Source organism: Anastrepha ludens, chromosome 3 (assembly GCF_028408465.1).
Source record: "Anastrepha ludens isolate Willacy chromosome 3, idAnaLude1.1, whole genome shotgun sequence".
In the NCBI taxonomy this organism is placed as follows: domain Eukaryota; kingdom Metazoa; phylum Arthropoda; class Insecta; order Diptera; family Tephritidae; genus Anastrepha; species Anastrepha ludens.
Genome location: NC_071499.1, coordinates 411,370 through 431,978, shown reverse-complemented (window position 1 = coordinate 431,978; position 20,609 = coordinate 411,370). Strand labels below are relative to the sequence as shown.

General features: G+C 37.2%; 2 protein-coding genes across 2 annotated transcripts; one reads left to right on the top strand and one right to left on the bottom strand.

Annotated features, from left to right (window-relative positions):
- Positions 1 to 5,952: 5,952 nt before the first annotated feature.
- LOC128856364 (uncharacterized) lies at positions 5,953 to 6,790 on the top strand. Its single transcript, XM_054091663.1, has 2 exons — positions 5,953 to 6,035; positions 6,242 to 6,790. The coding sequence occupies exons 1-2, from the start codon at positions 6,030 to 6,032 to the stop codon at positions 6,788 to 6,790; spliced, it is 555 nt and encodes a 184-aa protein (XP_053947638.1). The 5' UTR covers positions 5,953 to 6,029.
- A 3,198-nt stretch (positions 6,791 to 9,988) lies between these two features.
- Positions 9,989 to 13,693, bottom strand: LOC128859385 (probable cytochrome P450 28c1). The gene is made up of 7 exons (XM_054096418.1): positions 13,475 to 13,693; positions 13,279 to 13,417; positions 13,001 to 13,213; positions 11,308 to 11,718; positions 11,125 to 11,245; positions 10,776 to 11,048; positions 9,989 to 10,685 (listed from the first exon to the last, which is right to left on the bottom strand). Exons 1-7 carry the CDS (start codon positions 13,660 to 13,662, stop codon positions 10,519 to 10,521), a joined length of 1,512 nt encoding a protein of 503 aa, XP_053952393.1. The 5' UTR covers positions 13,663 to 13,693; the 3' UTR covers positions 9,989 to 10,518.
- Between the last annotated feature and the right edge of the window lie 6,916 nt (positions 13,694 to 20,609).

The following is a 20,609-nucleotide window of genomic DNA, read 5'->3' as shown; positions in this document are numbered from 1 at the left end:
AATCTTCACAAATATCAGATTTCTCAATAATTAATTTAGTCTCTATCGGAGTACTAACTGTATTACATTCAGACATGTTAAACTTTTTAATCAATTGCTCAATATATTGCTCCTGATCCACTGTAATTACATTTGCATGTTTATCAATATTAATCCTAATCCTCATGCCTAAATATTGCTTTACCTGACCTAAATTTTTAATCTTAAATTTTTGTTCCAAGGCTTCAATTAAAATATCAGTTTCTGACTTATCATTTGAAAATATTATGAAATCATCAACATAAATTCCAACAAAAGTTTTCTTACCATTACTATGATTTTTTATAAACACACAAGGTTCTAATTTACTTTTGCTAAATCCTAAATTATACAATGTTTCTTCGACTCTCTGATACCAGGCCAGTGCAGATTGTTTTAAACCATACACAGCCTTTTTTAACTTTAACACTTTACTGGAATCTTTAACAGGAAAACCTTCAGGTAAATGCATATACTATACATACTTTCTTTTAAATATCCTTTAAGAAAAGCTGTTGTAACGTCTAAGTGAGTAATGCCCATATCAAACTGAACGCTTAATGCAAATAATAAGCGCAAGGTTGAATGTCTAATGACCGGCGAGAATGTCTCTTGATAGTCCACACCAGCTTTCTGTGTATAACCTTTGGCCACTAACCTTGCCCGATACCTCACCTTACCATCACAATCATATTTTCTTTTTAGAACCCACTTTCACTGCACTACACTAGCACTTTCTGGAGCATCAACAATCTCCCATACTTGGTTGTCTTCGAACGACTCCAACTCCTCTGCCATCGCCTGCAGCCACTGCTGCTTCTCTGGATCACTGATAGCATCTTCATATTTCGGCTCGTCCTCTCCTGTGGATCTAGTACAAATATTAGCAACACCGTATTATTATTTGAAGAGGTCGAGCCAAGGAGCACCAGGAGATTTGGTGGCTCCTAAAACACTCAGGCTAAAAAGCCCATTGTATTTAAAGCTCTGGAAAGGGGGTAGATAGTCAAGGAGAGAGGGAGAAAAGTATCAGAGAAAGAGATAGGAAAGAATAGAGACAGAGATAGAGATAGTTAGTCCTGTGAGAATTTTCCAGATTCTTTGGCGAATCTGTAAATATCCTCCAGTTTTAGAGAACGAATATTACTCATTCCCATGACATCGGAACCCAGTACCCGTAGTCGCGCTCTAGCAAAGGCAGGACACTCACAGAGAAAGTGCTCAGTGCTATCCGGCTCCTCCAAGCAGGACAGGCATACCGGGTCCTCGATGATTCCAATGGTGGTCATATGCTGACCCCATGGGTTGTGTCCTGTAATGATGCCGACCATCAACCGAATGTCTTTCCTTCTAAGTTTTAGTAGAAAGTTTGACAGTTTTCTGTTCGGACTTGTCACAAAACACTTTGCAGTTCTGCAGCGTTCTAGACCGGACCATCGCTCTTTATGTAGATTGCCTACATAATCGCTGATCCAATTCTTGATTCCTGCGGGACTGATTCCGATTATTGGCTCTGGCCACTGTGGGGGCACCGCTGATCCACGGTTGGCCAATTCGTAGGCAATTTCGTTTCCTTGAACACCGGAGTGTCCCGGAATCCATATAAGTACCAGCCTGTTTTGTCTTGCGACAGAATTAAGCTTCTTCTTACATTCTTGAGCAATCTTTGAGGTTTGCTTCGCGTTCTCCAGGGCCTTCAATGCAGCCTGACTGCCACTGAAGACTCCAATCTGTTTCCCACTCCATCTCCTCTCGATTATCCATTCGGCTACTTTTAGGATGGCAAAAACTTCTGTTTGGAAAACAGTTGCCATTCCCCCCATAGCATAGTGATACTTATTACTAACGTTTAAGTACCATCCGGCTCCAGACCCTATTTCAGTCTTGGACCCATCGGCAAAGAAAATATCCGTCAAACCTCCCTGCATGCATTCTGGATTGCTCCATTGCTCACGCAATGGAAATTTGACATCAAATTTCCTTCCAAATGAAACTGTGGGTATCAGGTCATCTTTAGGTGCCAAAAACAGTGGATACTGCTCCGACAGCAACTTAAAGATTTCTCTGTGTCCCGAAGTTCCATCTTCGTGCCAGAAACCATATTTATGGTCGCCACCAGACCACAGAAGCGTAAGTGATGATTGGTCTGATAAGTGCCGTGTATATCCATAGGACCACAGCAGGTTTCAGACCCCAAGTTTTGCCAAAGGCTCTACGGCATTGCTGAAAAATCTTCAATGCACGATTCACCTTCAGTGAAACGTGTGTCTCCCAGGTCAGCTTCTTATCCAAGATTACTCCTAGATATTTAACTTCGTTGGAAAGACCAAGTGTCACACCTTTCAGTGTTGGAAGACTGAGTCCATCCAATTTCCGTTTTTTCGTAAACAAGACTATGGTTGTTTTGTTCGGATTAACGGAAAGACCTTGTCTCATGCACCAATCATCGATTTTGTCAAGGATCCTCTGCACTTTCGTGCAAAGCCTCCTTAAGGATTTATCCGATGTTAGCGCACAGACGTCGTCCGCATATGCTTGGACGTGAAAGCCGAGTTCCTGCATCTCCGCTAATAGGGAGTCTACGACGAAGCACCACAGCAGCGGAGAAAGAACACCCCCTTGGGGACATCCTTGCTTGGCCCTGACTGTGATTTGTTCGTCGTCGCTCCCACCAGCGGTTAACAGCCTCTCAGAGAGCATGGAGTATATCCATTTTATAATGGCTTGATTAACTCCGTGTCGTCCGGCAGAAGAACATATCGAGCCGAAAGTGGCATTATCAAAAGCCCCCTCAATGTCCACGAACACGCCCATTGTGTATTCGTCAACTTCCAGCCCAGCTTCAATCTTGCTAACAAGATCGTGTAAGGCTGATTCACATGATTTTCCACTCTGGTAAGCGTGTTGATTTCTACTAAGTGGACTTCTCGGCAATACCCCCACTCGAATATGTTTCTCCACCACTCGTTCCAGACTTTTCAACATGAACGATGTCAAACTGATTGGTCTAAAACTTTTTGCTAGGGAATAGTCATCTTTTCCTGGTTTTGGAATAAATACTACTCTTACGCGTCGCCATTGGGATGGTATATAACCAAATGCAAGACAGGCTGTGAGGATCCTTTTCAGGGCCTCAATCAGCCTGTCTCCTCCTTTTTTAAGCATTACTGGATATATTCCGTCAGGTCCAGGGGACTTAAAGTTCACAAAGGAAGATAAGGAAAACCTTATCGATTCCCTTGTCACTATCCGACTAGCAATATACCAGCTGTACCTAGAGGTTCCACCGCTGCCACCGTCATTGTTCATGCCACTCTCAGCTTCAGAGAGAGTTCTACTACCCGGAAAATGGGTTTCGAGTAGAGCATTAAACGTTTCCGATTTGGAAATGGTGTATGAACCATCAGGTTTTCGAATGGAATCCAGCCTTACTGAGCGGTCTAAATGAAGGACCTTACAAAGTCTCGCTGTTTCCCTCATTTCTTCGACGTTACTGCAGAAATTTCTATAGGATTCAAGTTTGGCTTGCCGTACTTTTTTCTTATATTCTCTCTGTGTAAGTCGATGTAGCAACACCGTACCTTGAAGGCTTTTTTCTCTGTCGTTTCTCTTTTATTTCATCAACTAGTTGAGGGGCTTGCTGTGTATTATTGGATTGTGAATCATTTGTTTTTTAGGTGTTTTATTGACTTCCTGCAAGTCATTATTATATTCTACGCTCTCTGCATCCAGGAATTCCAAGTCGCTAGAGCTTGATTCACTGCGATAATCTAATTTCACCACAGATTCAACCATTGAATCTTATATTGTTATTCTTTATTTAAATTTATAGAAACAATTAATTTTAAGATGGTCTACTGGAACAAGGACCATACAAATTAACAAAGTACGGATATATGTTTGTATGTACAAGTATATCAATAATATGGAAAAAGTAAAGTGCAACGTGGAGTCGAGATCTGCCAGTTTGCTGATGACACTCTATTATATGTATACAACTGGTAGTTCAACGCACGAATGCATTGAAATAAGGAACACTAATTTAAAAAACATAGATAAGCATTTAAAAATGAACAAGTTAAAACTTAATGTTAGCAAAACTAAGGCTATCATAATAAATGGAAATTCAAATGAAGATATAATCATAGATAACGAGGCAATAGAAAAAGTTAATGTAAATAAGTACCTATGGATAGTTATAAATATTAAATTGATGTGGCTTAATGTCAACCAAAGACTGTAATGAATATTTTATTATTCATATTTAAAACGAAACATAACCTGCTGCCCAAATATTTATCAAGGCAACTAGTATATGTGGGAGAAGTGCAACCGTATAACCGCTATTCTATTTATCTGTTCCATGTCCCGTATTAGAATAAAAAAAATAACAAATTGGCATGGTTTTGAATTTGGCACTCTAAAAATAGGGTGTTTTTCAGTTTTTTAATCAAAAACATACGAAATAATTTAAATAATAATATGATTCCAGTACGGGCGATAGCCATTGATGTTGTGAATAACATATTAAAATTTCAGGCTATTCGGTTGAGTAGTTTTTTTTGGGAATTGAGATAATTGGGCTTAAAGTTTTGAGAGTGGATATTTTCCATTGATGCCGCCGCGGGACGAATCTGACTCTACCTGCTAAAACGGCTGTAGAAACGAAAATACTGGGAATATCCTTCCAAATATCAAAAAAAAAAACGATTTTTTTTTTCTAAATTCTAGACCATCCTTAAGGAATAACGAGGAATTTAGAATCAATATGAACAAAACTAGTAGGTCACAAAACACTCTATTATATAAAGGATTAAAATTATTTAATGAATTGCCAAACACTATTAAAACCGAAAGAAATATTATTATACTTGTATATAGACGATTATTGATCGACTATATTAAAATATTGTATAAAATAATCGTAGCGTTAAGCCAACCACACAACAAATTACAAAATTTATTTAAATTAATACAATTATAATTTGAAAATAGCAAGAAAACTAAATAAATAAGTTGCAAATTACGTGAATATTCATATATGTACTTACTTACATGCACATACAATGTAGCTAAAGTTTCGTACCTCATTCAGTTCTTGCATAAGGTAATGTTCCTGTGGGTGCATTGGTTAAGTAATTCAAAACCCTCCTGTAGCCATGGATCAATAGTGTTGTACCGTATATTAGATCGCTAGCATTCAAAGTTTAACATTTAAATTTAATATTTTCAATTTTGTTATGCAGTTAAATAGCCGTTGTTCAAAAGAGTTCTATTAAATTACTGTTTTTTACATACTTAATTTTATTATATTAGTTTATTTATTAATGAAGTACATATACATATACACACACACATAGGCAAGTGCATCTACCATTAAATTTCCTTTTGTTGGCTTTAAGGGAAGTTAATGTTAACTACATATCTGTTATATTTTTTTAATAGTATTACATCACTGATGCACACAAAGTACACCACAAGTTATAAACCGAAAGCGGCAGTGTTGCACGCTTTTGTATAAACATGTAATAAACGTACGTATGTACATATTTGTGAATGTGCAGATCTACTTTGATGTTAGTGAGAGAAGGAAAGATGTCCCCCGCTGCAAACTCGTATCTGTGATACTATGCTAGTCATCTTCAATGGCCAAACATCCAATGAAGCCAAGCACCTGGCACTACTTTTCCATCCTCAAGCTCAAACTTATATCAGCAACAATATTGGCATGTGCATGCGTATGTTTGTAGCAAAACATTTTCCGGCTGCATCTGCATCAACTACCAGTTGTAGCGATGCTAGCAAGCATTAGCAGTAGCCAAATTCACCGTTCTCTCTCCTCTTCATAATGGTTACCTATAAAAGATTTGGTCAATATTCAACGGCTTGTCAGTATAATACCAACTCTCGATCGAGTGTGTTGCAATAGGTTTACAGTGAAGAAGTCCTGCTTCCCTTGGCTTTCATCAATTACTTTATTTGCATTTATTGCAATATTTTGTTTTTTGAATATGAAAGTAAGTTGAATACATACACATATACAGCTAGTTTTGAGCTGGCTTTATAACCCATTTTCACATGACACATTTGAGTCATACAGATACATATGTATGTATGTATGTATGTATCTACTATATGAATACAAACAGTCACATACATAGGGGTATAAATTTAGGAAAAATAGTGAAAATAATTATGTAATTTTTTTGATAAAAATTTTCAGCTATTTGTTTGTTTAGTCCTTATTGGAGCTATCGGAGTATCAGCTAAACCTAAACCAAGTGCTGATTGGTCCTCCGGAGGCGGTGGAGGCGGCGGAGGCTGGTCTTCCGGAGGAGGTGGAGGTAGCTGGTCTTCTGGAGGAGGAGGTGGCGGAGATGTGCAGATTTTAAAAGTGATCACTGAAGAGGGCGGCGGTGGTGGGGGCGGAGGTGGTTGGCCCTCAGGCGGTAGTGATTGGTCATCGGGTGGTGGAGGCGGCGGATGGACTTCGGGTGGAAGCGGTGGTGGAGGTGGTGGAGGTGGAGGAGGGGGTATTAAAATAGTTAAAATTATAAGTTTAGGAAGTGGAGGAGGTGGTGGCGGTGGTGGTGGCAGTGGGTGGTCATCCAGCGGTGCGGGAGGTTGGTCTTCTGGAGGAGGTGGTGGTCAATCTACAAAAATTATAAAAATCATAAAACTTAGTGGAGGCGGAAATGGAGGAGGAGGTGGCTGGTCATCAGGAGGTGGGGGAGGTGGGGGAGGTTGGTCATCGTCAGGTGGATGGGACTAATTTTACTCAAAATATCGAAACAATTGTATATATTTGTAAATATCAAATGTGAAAGCCGGAAGTATGTATGTCAAACCCAATTAGCATTAATATACAAAACCAATAAATGTACAACTTTTTAGTTTTTCATTATTTTATGTTTTTGAATTAAGTTTGGCACTTAATATTAGTAAGTGAATGTAAAGATAAAAAGGTGAAAAATACTAACTCCTATACTTCTTAGAATATTACCTGTTTCCTTTTACAACTTACATATACTTTATGGATGGAATCGTCCTCTTTCTGTGTTAACCTCGCATCTACAAAATCATAATTTTCAGTAAGTCGATAAAAATGTTTAGAGTTACTTAACTTCTATGAAGAACTATAACTTTTTGATACGATTCTTATATAGGGTGGGTCATGTAAAATTTGCTATTTGAATTGGCTATAAAAAAAAAAAACTAATCAATATTTTTTCAAACTTTTTTTTTATTTTGAAGATTGAACATTGTCATTTATGAATGAAAAATAATATCGTTCAAATGACTGCCACGACTGGCTTTACAGTAGGCCATTCGATCAACCCAATTTTTAAGCACATTTTCGATTGTTTGGGCTCCAATTTCATGAATGGCAACTTCGATTTCGTGTTTTAAAGCATCAATCGTCTCTGGATGGTTCGCATATCATTTGTCTTTAACGGCTCTCCACAAAAAATAGTCCAACGGGCTTAAATCACAGCTCCGAGGCAGCCAATTGATATTGGTATACAAAAACGGTAGCGAAAAGTTCGAGTGTAACTTTGGCAGTGTGACAAGTTGCACCGTCCTGTTGAAACCAAATTTCGTCAAATGTCATCCTCCTCAATTTTTGGAAACAAAAACTCGTTGAGCATGTCACGGTAACGCTTGCCATTTACTGTAACCAGAGAAGAAGAATAAGACTCACCACTTTGGAAATAGGTTTTCAATATTTCCCAATTTTGTTCAAGTGTATAGCGTCCCATTTCGTAAATGTCAAACCTTTAAGTAAATTATGAACACATTTGACATGTCATTTGTGTTACCATTCTCAAAAAAGTAGGTGGACAACCCTGTAGTAGATACGAGGTTTTTGAATTCGAACATGTAGATACGAGAAAAACCGAAACGCTCTGAATAAAATTATATAATCATTATGAACATTGTATGTTTTGTTTTATGTAACAGGAGTGCTAGGGAGTGTTTTCACTAAAAATCTCAATTTCGAAAAAAATGAGGTTACGAGGGACGAAATGTATAATAATTACTTTGAAAAATATCTATAGTAAAAATATTATACACATGTGTATACACTAGTTTCAGGGAATAGTCACAAGGTGGGGTGCTGTCTAGAGTCACTAATAGTGACCAGTGTGACTGGTGCCTGAATATCGGAATAAGTGGGTCGAATTTTGTCATACACCGTTTTTGCTGCTAAGCTTACATGTTTGTTTGGCTTGATAAAGGCTTCTTCTTTTTCAAACCAGAAATAAAATCCATGAAATATTCAAATAAACTCAAGTTCTCAAACTTTATTGTTTATCTAATTCCATAGCATTACTAAGGTATTCATTAAAGTCTTCATCTTGCAGTTTTCGATGATTATATATATTAGTATTTGACGCACCTCAGCATATGACACTGCCTTAGCAAACTCCGACTTTCATGTCTGTGCCGACGTGTCCCAGCCAGTAACACCTCATGAAACTGGGTTATTACAATTAATCTACTCACTGTAATACTGTAATAAATATACAATATATTTATGGTTCTTACACCCTTTTTGTGTGTTTGGCCGAGCTCCTTTTGCTATTTGTGGTGTGCGCCTTGATGTTGCTCCACAAATGGAGGCACCTACAGTTTTAAGCCGACTCCGAACAGCAGATGTTTTTATGAGGAACTTTTTCATCCCTGAAATACATTTGGAGGTTTGCCATTGCATGGCGAGGGACAATCGCTATTAAAAAAACTTTTTCTATCATTTTGGAGTTTCATGCCCGGAGTTTCGAATCTTCGAACTTCCAAATGGTAGTCATGCACTAACCATTCGATTACGGCGGCCGCCCGAGTTATATACATAAATGTATATTGATACATATATAAATTAATATACATATATATATATATATAATCAGAATGAAAAGAGGGGTTATTAAGTTTTGTCTGACCGTCCGTGCGGCCGATACTCGCGCAAAAACTAATATGTTTCAACGAAACTTGGTAGGCATTAAATAAAATTATAAAAAGTAATCAAAAACTACAATATGAAATTTGGAACATATATAGTTTTTGTTTATGATTCAATTATTAAAGGTTTGCTTACTAGTGGCATTCGATTTTTGACACTCCCTTACAAAAGGTTGTATTTAAGAAGGAGAATAAAGAGTTACAAATTACATCCTTTTTGGTAAAAATGGTAGAAAAAATGAATTTTTTTACTTAAGTGAAAGCAAACTACGAACGGCTTAAAAAATAAATTCTAATTAATATTTGAATTTAAGTAATGGTACAAATAGAGGTTATTAGCGGAAATTGCCAAGTCTGACAAGAAATTATTTCACTTAATCCAAGACTTTATTTTGTTAATTAATTTTCAAATTTAAAACCGATCGCGAAGTTGCGAAGTTTCGCCAATATGAAACTATTTTGTTAAAAATAAATAAACAATTGGCACGTACCATTCTGTTAGTTATTTGGCCGAGATCCTCCTCCTATTTGTAGCGCGTGTCTTGATGTTGTTCCACAAATGGAAGGACCTACAGTTTTAAACCGTTTCTGGCGATAGTTTTTTATGAGAAGCTTTTTCATGCTAGCACTGTGCTTATCTAAGCCTCCTCTGGACACTTCATCCATCCATGGTAAGATGGGCTCATTAGAAACAAGTTCCGTCAATCTTAACTTTTTTATAATGAGGTATGTAAAGTTATCGATCGTAAGAAATAAAGCTTTGTAAATTCTCCACTCATCGATCTCGGATGGCGTCAATTATTCTATTATGTCTTGACGCGGTTTATATGTATTTCATGTCATACTACTATAGTGCTGAATATACCGATGAAAACTCTTTAGCGATTTGTTGCTCGTAAGCAGACTCAAAATTTCTAGATCCAGCAACGAATTAAAAATACTTTATTATTCCATATAAATTTAATAATTGTTTGTTGTGTAATCGTAACAAAAGTAAATATTGGGGGTTTGTAATGATTTTTAGTAAGCGGGACTACTTAAATATAATAGTAATTCTTATACCAGGAAAAAAAAGAACACAGGATTACAATTGTTGTAATGGTTCACCGAACGAGCTTACTGCAATCGTAAGGTAAGTATTTGAATAAACAATTAGATTAATTTAAATTGGCTTTTCTTAACTTTTGAGGGTTCCTGCAATCAAATTCGGTTGGTAAATGTAATCCTTGTCGTCCATCTCTGCTTCTAAACCATAAATATAAAGTGCACAGCTTTGGGACACCGACAAATAAATGGCGTTATGCATTTGGCACCATTTTCCCTTATATTTCTTAGCCGATTTAGCTGATATTTTTGGTGTTTAGTTTTGTTGCTATATTAACTGATAATTAGAAGATAACGTACAAATTAACAGTATTTAGGTATTCAGTTTATTGTAGACGCAAAACAAAGCAATGAGAAAAAACGCAAGCAATCTGATTGCCAATAATCCAACCGAAATTTGAAAGTCTTAGAGAAACAATTGAAAACATATACAAGCTAATTTCTGCACTGAAGATCAAGCCAAACACCACCATCCTGGTTTGCTAGAAACACTTTCGGATCTAGTTTAATAAAGGGTTTAGTTTTTGTATTTAAAGATATTTTAAAGTTGTATACGATTGAAGCAATCGCTACCTTTGTTTGAACAGTTGCGAAATAATATCCTTGGAAAAATTAAAAAACAAAAAACAAAAATTAAATTAAAATTACAAGCACAAATGAAAATAATTTGATATAACAAATAACGTACATACCTAAGCACATTCGCGGACCATCGCCAAATCCTAAAAACACTCCAATATCGCGAAATGATTTCAATATATTTCCTTCATCGTTAAGAAAACGCTCAGGTTTAAATTGTTCTGGATTATTGTAGTAACTGGAATCGTGGTGAAGAGCATATATTGGTATGATCACGGAGTCACCAATAGCTAACGAAATACGCTCGCCATTTTTATTAGTAAATGTGTATGGTACAGAACACGTTTTGATTGACCACAAACCAGGCGGCAGAATTCGAATACTTTCTACATAGAAAAAGAAATTGTAAACATTGAACTTATAATACTATTTTGTCAGGCGTTCTAGAATGAATAAATATACCGTTTATACACGCATCCAAATAAGAGAGTTCGGTTAATTTATCGAAGCTTAATTCGCCACTTATAGAATTCTGAGTGATTTCATCAAACAATTTTTTTTGAGCTGTTTGATGACGTCCTAACTGGATACAAAATTGATAAAATGCATTTATATTTCAGTAGAATAAAAATTAAGTCATATTACTAGAAATAAGCAGTGCGAAATAACCGTGGCTGATGTATCCAAGCCATCTATGAGGAATGTCATTGCATGCGAGGCAAGTTCTTGGTCGTTAAGGATACCACTTTTCTTTAGCGATAATAGATGATCCATAAAGTCGTGTCGATTTATTTTACATCTTGAACGTATTCTCAAGGCCTCTTCAATTAACATTTTGAAAAAGTCCTCACATTTTCTTGGAATAAATTTGACTTTAAAGATATTTACTATGCTTGGGAACAGTCCGGCGATCAATGTGTAAATAGTAAAAACGGTATTGTTTTCGGATAACATTTGCACATTTTTCGCAATTGGTATAAATCGGTTAGTAAAGGTGTTGGCTTCAATACCAAGAACACAACTTGCCATATTTTCGGAGGTAAAATGCAGTGCAATCTGTAAAATTATTATTTTCGTTAAAAATATGAACATTTTAGGTTGGTAAGAAACGTTGTTAGTATCATTAAAAATGCGAATTTATTTTAAGTTTACATATAATAACTAGATATCCTGTTTTTCAAATTAATACAATAGATTTTATGTGTACTAATTTTCAATTTATACCCTAAAGCACGGCTGCCTACTTTTATTTACAGTCGAACAAAACGGACGATTTAGGAATTTTTGGCGGGCAATTGACGATTCCCATGATTCAATAATAAAAGGTTGTAAAAAGTTTGGCAACTGATTTCGGATGCTACTTAATCTATTGATGCAAATTGGGATCAAGAAAAAAAGGGGCATAAGTTTATCCCTTTCTCAAAAGGTAGCTAAAAATTGAAAAAAGTTCGATGACAACCAGACAACAATTATATGTTATTTTATGAATGCTACCTAAGTATTTATATTTTTAACTTAAACATTCCCGTGGATTTGCCACATACATATACCTATATTGACAATGCGTGTGATTGACATCTATTTAGCGACATCTATTTTTACGAATTTTGGATATTGCCTGTGCCATATCATCCTAAGTCCAATTGATTGTTTTGAATGGGTCTTCCTCTTTTTATCTGCTTCTCAGAAATTATTTGACTGACGCTGCAATGGAATTTATCCAGTTTCACTAGTAGATCCTTAAGATAGACCAATTCCTTTTTCTATCGAATCCCACCACAATCAGAATATGATCTAAATAAAATTTCGTTTAAATAAAAGGGATTTACTCTGTTTGAGTAGAAAAGTCAAGCGGAAATTTTACGTCTGGGCTAATTCCAGCAATGCAAAATTTCTATAGACATAGAGCATCACTAAGTAACTTCGCCCTCTTCCGATTTGGCCTGATCTCGAAATCCATCGCCGAAAAATTATACACGCAACCATTTTCGTCTGGTATCTTTTCCAAGTGGACATCCAGGATTTGTTATGTAGCTCAAGATGGCGCACTCAGGGGAAAATTAGGCCTCTGTATCACTTTTAATTATTGTTTCATATGTTACGCGTTAAATCCGATGTTGACAGAAACAACAAGTCTCAAATATGCTGATCCGTTGGTGTTATACGGTATTTATTTTTCATATAATTGGAGATTGAAAAAAATGTTTTTGGATAATTTTGTTATTACAGAGTTACTTTTTCGGCAAAAAGTTGTTTAGCTTCTAAATGCCGCTGGCTGTCGGAGTAAATGTGTACTTCCATCACAGTTGATTGCCTGTAATTAATGATTTTAACTTACATCTTTCCCATTCAAACTGTATCCTTGTTTCGCATCAATCTGACTTTTCAAGTATGCGCACCAAGACCTGGAAACCGATTGCATTGTAGAGTAAGTGCTTCGAACGCGGGCAATGGTAAGACCTGGTGAAACTAACGCTCGTTGATCACGCCATTCCTTGCCGCTCAGTATAAAAGGATTATTGGCTATCAATGGATCCTTTCTTTTATCGATCTTAAATAAATTTTACTTACAATAAAAATCGTTCTTTTAGATATTTTTTTAATATAATGAATTACCAACTCTGCGACGTTATTAGAATGAAAATTCTTAAAGGAAGTCACGAAAACATCATGTACCAGCTGTGGTTCCAATATCATAAGGTGTGGAGTACACATGAGGAAAACACCCACATAACTTTCACTGTCTTTATACTTTCTTGGTGAATTGATCTTATAATTATAAATTTGAATGGCAAAAATTACTAAATCTTACCTGTAAATATCATTTAAATCGTCGGCAAAATGTTGGTTCCTCATAATTAAGCCAGGAAATGTGCCAAATAATGGGAGCGGTGTCGGTCCTTTTACACCGCGAGTACGCCAGTACGCGAAATTCCTTGTCAGAAAGAGATAAATCATAATCAGAACAACCGACAGTAAAGTAAGCATAAGTAAAAACATTTTCTTGAGTTCTATGCGTAGAGTTCACTTAGAAATATTGAAGTGTCGCAATGTTTTTAGAAAGAAAAATTGTATTTTATTTATAGATAGCTAAGTAGCCAGGTTTCGTGACAAATAACGACATGCAATTTGGTAAAGCTAATTTATTTCATTAAAAGTAAAAAAAAAGTAATTACATACTTAAATATACATACTTGCGCGTACTATTACATCTAAAAAGGGCTTATTTCGTTTTTATAGAATACTAGGTGCCGTCCGCTAAACTTTTTTAGTTGTGGCTTCAATGTTTGTTTTAAATAAAGAAACGTTTGACTTCCTGGTAAAACTTCTATAGTTTCGAACGATGGAAAGGACAAGGCTCAAACTGGCGTAGAGTCATACTTTTCATAAATTCTGTGAAAGAAACTTGCAAGTAAATCACAATAGGTCCAGGGTAATATTCGAAATAACTTTAAAAGTTAACAAAATACATAAAAATTGTTGGGCTCAGACTAAAGTTTCGTTTAAATAGAAGGCATATACTAATTACAGAAAACGTTTTGTAGACTTTTAAATTATGTCCTCATCTTAAGCAAATACTGTTAATCGATTGTAGTTTTTTTCGATTTTTGTCAAAAGAGTACAAAAAATCCCAATCACTTTCGTTGAAAAATTTAACTTTTGAGAAGTCTGACATATCTGCGTTAGTATCAAAGTTATAAAATTCTAAATGAAGGAATAACGCTTTATGGTGTAAAGTATTATTTTTCATTTGCCAAGCAATATCACTAAAAAACATGAACTCAACTCTTACTTGGGCTCCTATATTCTATGTAACCATATTTCTTACTAAACTCAATGCTGTGCCCCCTTATAAAACTTTTCAAATTTCAAAGTATCATGATTATTTATGTTATATAAGTACTGAGATGCAGTTTCATCATGAATACTTGTAAGTACCTTTTTGTCTTTTTATTCCTCATACCGGGTCATACCGTAAGAATTGGAATTGCTGATCTCCGCAGCTATGCAGGTTATAAAACTTCTAAAATATTTTTTTGCTACAACCGCAAAGACTGAATTTCATTTAATATTTTTTTACTTCTGGAACTTACGCATAGTTCACTTTGTAGTGTTTTATGATATTATTATACCATAGGATAGATAGTATCACGCATGCTTATGCAGTCGTACCGTGATATACCCCTCAACCACAACCATATCACGCGTTGTATCTAAGTAAGGACGAAATCTGCAAGGTGTTGCGGCTTATTGGAACTCTATTAGAAACGTAGAAAACATAAACCATAAGTTTTGCTAAATTGAAATACTACCATTGCTATAATATAGTGGGTCCTAACAAACCCGGATACAATTTTTTCAAGCGTATTTCTTTTAAGGTACATATACTCGTACTTTAAGAGAATAGCCCAAATCAGATAATAAAAACGATTTCTTGGAATATCATATTCTAACGAATCTTGTTTAGCAAAAACCCAGTTACTTATTAATAGCAATTTCGTTACTCCCAAAAAATGCTGCCTTTTTATTGCCCTCTACTTTGTGTTCGATTCTATAAATGCCACACTAAACGAAGGCAAACGAAGCAAATTTTCTCTCATGAGAAGCTTTGTCAGGGGAGTTGGTTGTCCTGAGCTTCAGCTGACTACTTAAAACGTTGATGTTAAGAATGCATGCGCCAGAAAAAGTCAGATACATAGCCGCAGTGTTTTGTTCTCTTTTCTGAGTAGGCAAAAACCGCGCTATTTTACAGGGTTGAGTGCAACATTGACAATTTGTACACCTTGGAAGGGCAACATTGCCTCGTAGAAACGAAAATACCATAAGTTTGGAATTACTATTTCAATTGGCAGATTTTTATTAAGTACATATGTTCGTATATGTAGATACGTAATGTATATATACATGCGTATGTACATACCGTGACATGCACGTAATAAAACTATTGACACAAATATTAAATGATGGAGCAATGATGAATATCGAGTTACATATAAGAAAGTAACCGCAACTGATGTGAAAAGTTACTAGCTAATATACATTCATAGATACATACATATGTATGGGCATTAGAGTGCGCCACACATACCTGTCGTCGTACATCGTAATAGCTCAAGTCGGCTTAAGATAAAAATTAAATTGCTTTCTTAACAGTTTTCCAAATACTAAACACTAAACCTCGCTCGCACAATTTTTTAATTTTCTTTTCATTATAGTTCTTATAATTCTTACTTTAAATTTATGGACAAAATTTATGTCAAGATTGCTTACTGGCTAGCATACAAATTAAACAAAGGTGGGCTGTATGCTCAAACTTTCATTTCGTTTTAATTTCGACTACATATGTATGTCATACGATCACAGAAATATATTGTAGAATATTATCTTATAAAGTTCGGGAGTATTTAAAGTATGAAAACTTACTAAAAATATTAGGCTATTCAAGCTGTTCGATATAATGAAACAAGTAAGGAAGCGCTAAATTTGTCCCGGACCGAATTGTACATACCATCGCAAATTTTAGTAAAATTTAATTGGTGTGGCTGTTAATCTTCGGAATCAAAAAACCTCAACACCATGAGAATTATAGCTTGCAACGTCAGAAGCATGGACAAAAATTTAGTCTTAGCATATAAAAAGTGGGCGTAGCTGAATGGGTTGGTGCGTGACTACCGTTCGGAGTACGTAGACTCGAATTTCTGGGCATGAAACATCAAACAACAGAAAAAGTTTTTCCTCATAGTGGTCGACAGGCATTGGCAAACCTCCGAGTGTATTTCTGCCATGAAAAAGCTTCTCATAAAAAATGTCTGCCGTTCGGGGTTGGCGTAGAACTGTAGGTCCCTCCATTTGTAAAACAACATTAAGAGCCACACCACAATTATTATTTCTTTTATTTTATACAACAAGAGGGCGCAGTTTTTATGTCGGATATAAATCAGATGGCGCAAGCTGTACATGTACTAAGTTTGGGCTTTATTAAGTCGTAAGTGGGAGTGATATCATTCAGTGCTTCTTATTTTAAAGCAAACTTATAGTATAAACATAATCAAGTCGCTGAGAGAAATTCGTCAGAAGTTATGTTTATCCATAAATGTTAATAAACAGTTCTCATCGAGAACCTTTTTGCCACAGCAAAAAACTCACTAAATTCGCCACAATTCTACATTGCGAAGTTAGGAATTTTTGATTGATCATCTGTAATTTCTACAATTATATTATTAGAATTTTTGTCTTCGATCAAAAAAATTGACATGTGGGCGGCTTAGGCGCATGTGGTGCTCTCATTTTATGAATGAACGTACTTTCCTTTCCGCACATACATATAGCGGTGGCGTTTATGAATGAACTTGTACTATATTTGTTGGAATATATTATATAATATTTCAGACCCTTCAGCGCCGTCGCAACTAGCGATTCAGGCCATTGCGTCTGTATTTTGTTTTTGTTTTCGCAATGCTTACAATCTTAGCTCTGTACGACATACTTATGTAGAGACATAAAGTTAGTGCTCTGCTTTTTTTTTTTTTTTTTTTTTTTTTTTTTTTGTTTACTAGGCGTTGTGGCAGTACGCTATCCTCAAGTGGCTTTCTGAAATCAGACTAAGCCTGTTTATTTCTATCACATCTCGCCGCGGAACTACCTTCAAGTATTACATCGTGAGAGAGGGAAAACTATTAGCCACGGCTTCTGTGTCGCAGTCTTCTCAGCCACCTCATATTATTCATAGTCTCGGCCACTAAACGCATTCCACATTCCCTTTGAGCGCAGCATATTTCCGGCGAAGGAGATTCTCCAAAGGCTCTATGGAGTTTCTATTTTGCAGAACGGAATCGCGAGCATATGAAGAATATGTGGTGAATATATTCCATAAGGTTTTCATCACAGTAATCATAATAGGGATTGTCGTTGTGGTTGAACATATGTAAATATGCTTTGAAGCAGCCGTGTCTACTCAAGAACTAGGTCAGATAAAAATCCATTGCCCTATGTGGCCTAATTATCCAAAGCTTTAGATCGGGGATGCATTTGTGTGCCCAACACCCTTTTGTAGAATTATCTCACCTTATTTAGCACTCATTGAAGCAGTTTCCACGCAACGCCGCACGAGCAGACCAGCTTATATACCTCTGTGTTCTCGCTATTTGGACAACTTCCATTGCAGGAATGCAGGTACATATCAGCTATTACTAGGACCGTATCGTCGGTCACCGTTTTAAATGCACAACATACGCGTAATGGGGACAACCGATAGGTAGACCCCGGTAGTAGTGCTCGAAAGTATGATACATGTTGCGTTTTGCGACACTAGCCAGGAGCAGGTAGTAACCTACTAAGCCCTGTTAGTGCAGTGTATATTACCGGCCGTCTTTGTCTAACTCATCTAACGGTAGGCGCAGGAAACTTGCTGTTTCGACAGGTTGGATCTAGAGGGAGAGGGGTAGATGAGTGGGTTTGATGAGGCATGTGAAGAGGTGGTTAGTATCGTGCGGGGTGCCTTCACATGCTGGACATATGTTTAGTATGTCGATGTCGATTCTGGATAAGTATTAGTTTAACCTGCTCCAGCATCCCGAACGTTACGCGGCTCTCTCGGGGTACCTAAAGCTCTTCATCTGCTGGGGGTGGTAGTTGTACTCCGATTACCGCATTCAGTGCTTAAGAAGGTGGTAAATTTCTCCCAATGAATGCCGTTAAGATGCCTCCTGACGTGCTTGGGAGGCGGCCCTGGTTCAAGCAGGTGTCTACATGGTTGAAACCGGAATGAATTTTAGCCGAATTACTTATGTAGTATTAACCTTTAATTTTAATTATTTGTGAAATAATTTCGAAAAAATACAAAACTTAAACATTTACTTAATGTCGAGCTCCTCCTTCTATTTGTGGTGTGCGTCTTGATGTGTTTCCACCAATGGAGGGACCTACAGTTTCAAGACGACTCCGAACGGCAAATATTTTTTTTTGTTTTTTATGAGGAGCTTTTTCATGGCAAAAGTATGGTACACTCGGAGGTTTGCCATTGCCTGCCGAGGGGTGACCGCTATTCGAAAAAACTTTTTCGTGATTTTGGTGTTTCACCGAGATTTGAACCTACGTTCTCTCTGTGAATTCCGAGTGGTAGTCACGCACCAACCCATTCGGCTACGGCGGCTGCCATACGTGGGTTACTATTTATATTTTTTGGACTAATAATGGAAAAATTAATTATGGTTGTTGAAAACGGTTGAAAAGCAAAATATTCTCGATAATGATCAATACAATTTTACATTCACTTAAATAGGGCAGGTGTCTCAGACTCTAACAAATATCTCCAGGGAGGATTCCAACGTTAACACCCAACCAGAAATTACTTGCTGAGCATTTACTATGCTCCTTGACCGGCAGTATGGAAGCTTCGTGGTGGAAGTGTTGTCGTTTGCTAGGCGTGTAATGATTTTAGTTCATCAATGCATTCTCGTCGGAAATTGTCAAAAATAATGGTACAATAATGTTCATGGTTTATTTAATTAATTTTTTCCCCAGATGAATTTTTATAGCCACTGTAAAAAAGAGTAAAATTGCTCACATGCACAACGTTCTGAGTGCGTTTTTGGTCAGTTATGTCAAGTTTTTTATATATGTAGATAAGGTAGGTAGGTGGGGTGTCTGTCGCAATGACACACTTAGACGTTTCATAGGTCCATTGTGATACCACTGGAACTTATCCTTACCCTATGGGTTCCTTTTCGAACCATCCGGTAGCTTTAATAAACGAGCAAAGCTTCGTTAGTTTTAGATGCGCTATGTCCGCTGCGGAGCCTCCTTGTCGCTAAGCTTTCACACTCACATAAAAAGTGCCTGACTGTTTCCTCTTCTTTTCCAGCTTCTACAGAAATCGAAGTACGGGAGTCCTAACCTTCTAGCGTGGCTGCCTAACAGACAATCACCAGTTAATACCCCTATCATTTTTTTCTTATAGTTTCTCTGTTAAATCTTAACAAGCTTTTTGATCGACCGCTGTTCCATTTCCTGATAAGTGGAAATTATGGAGAGTGGTCCCACTACTGAAGCCAGGGAAACCCGCCAACCAAGGGGAGTCCTATCGTCCGATAACTCTCCTTTCCCCAGTAGTGAAGGCTCTTGAAGCCCTTCTACTCCCACTCCTTACAGAACAACTGACTCCAGCCTCACACCAGCATGGTTTCCGAAGAGTGCACAGCACCACCACGGCACTCACCGTCATAAACACCCAGGTAAACCGCTGACTAAACCAAAACCGTCCCTGCGAGAGAACTGTCCTAATAGCGTTGGACTTACAAAAGGCTTTCGATACAGTCAGCCACGCCACGCTACTAGATGACATTTTACAGTCGACACTGCCGCCAGGACTGAAGAGGTGGACCGCGAACTACCTGAGTGGTCGTCACTAGTCGGTGATATTTCGAGACCAAACGTCTTAACAGAGAGAAATAAAGCAGGGAGTACCGCAGGGTGGTGTCCTTTCACCCTTGCTAATTTCTACATTTCGAAACTCCCCCAGCCACCAGAGGGAATCTCACTGGTCTCATACGCCGACGACTGCACGATAATGGCGTCGGGCAATGACATTGATGGCCTCTGCTCAAAAGTAAACGACTACCTCGCCCACCTTTCTCGCTTCTTCACTGCGAGAAATCTAAAACTTTCTCCCACTAAATCCACGGCGACCCTTTTTACCACCTGGACAAAGGAGGTCAAGCTGCAACTTCAGGTACACGTCGATGATACCCCAATACCGACGGTAAACAACCCCAGAATATTGGGAGTCACCTTTGACAGCTTGCTCTCCTTCTCAGCGCATACAACCGCTATTGCAACGAGAGTACAGAATCGCAACAAGATCCTCAAGTCGCTTGCTGGCAGCACTTGGGGCAAAGACAAAGAAATGTTGCTCTCGAATTTCAAAGCAATAGGCCAACCGGTTCTTA

Coding starts and splice junctions, on each gene's coding strand:
- LOC128859385 (XM_054096418.1), bottom strand. CDS start 13,662: ATGTTTTTACTTATGCTTACTTTACTGTCGGTTGTTCTGATTATGATT. Junction 13,418..13,474: donor GATTTAAATGATATTTACAG/GTAAGATTTAGT, acceptor CAATTCACCAAG/AAAGTATAAAGACAGTGAAA. Junction 11,049..11,124: donor TTTGGATGCGTGTATAAACG/GTATATTTATTC, acceptor TTTTCTATGTAG/AAAGTATTCGAATTCTGCCG.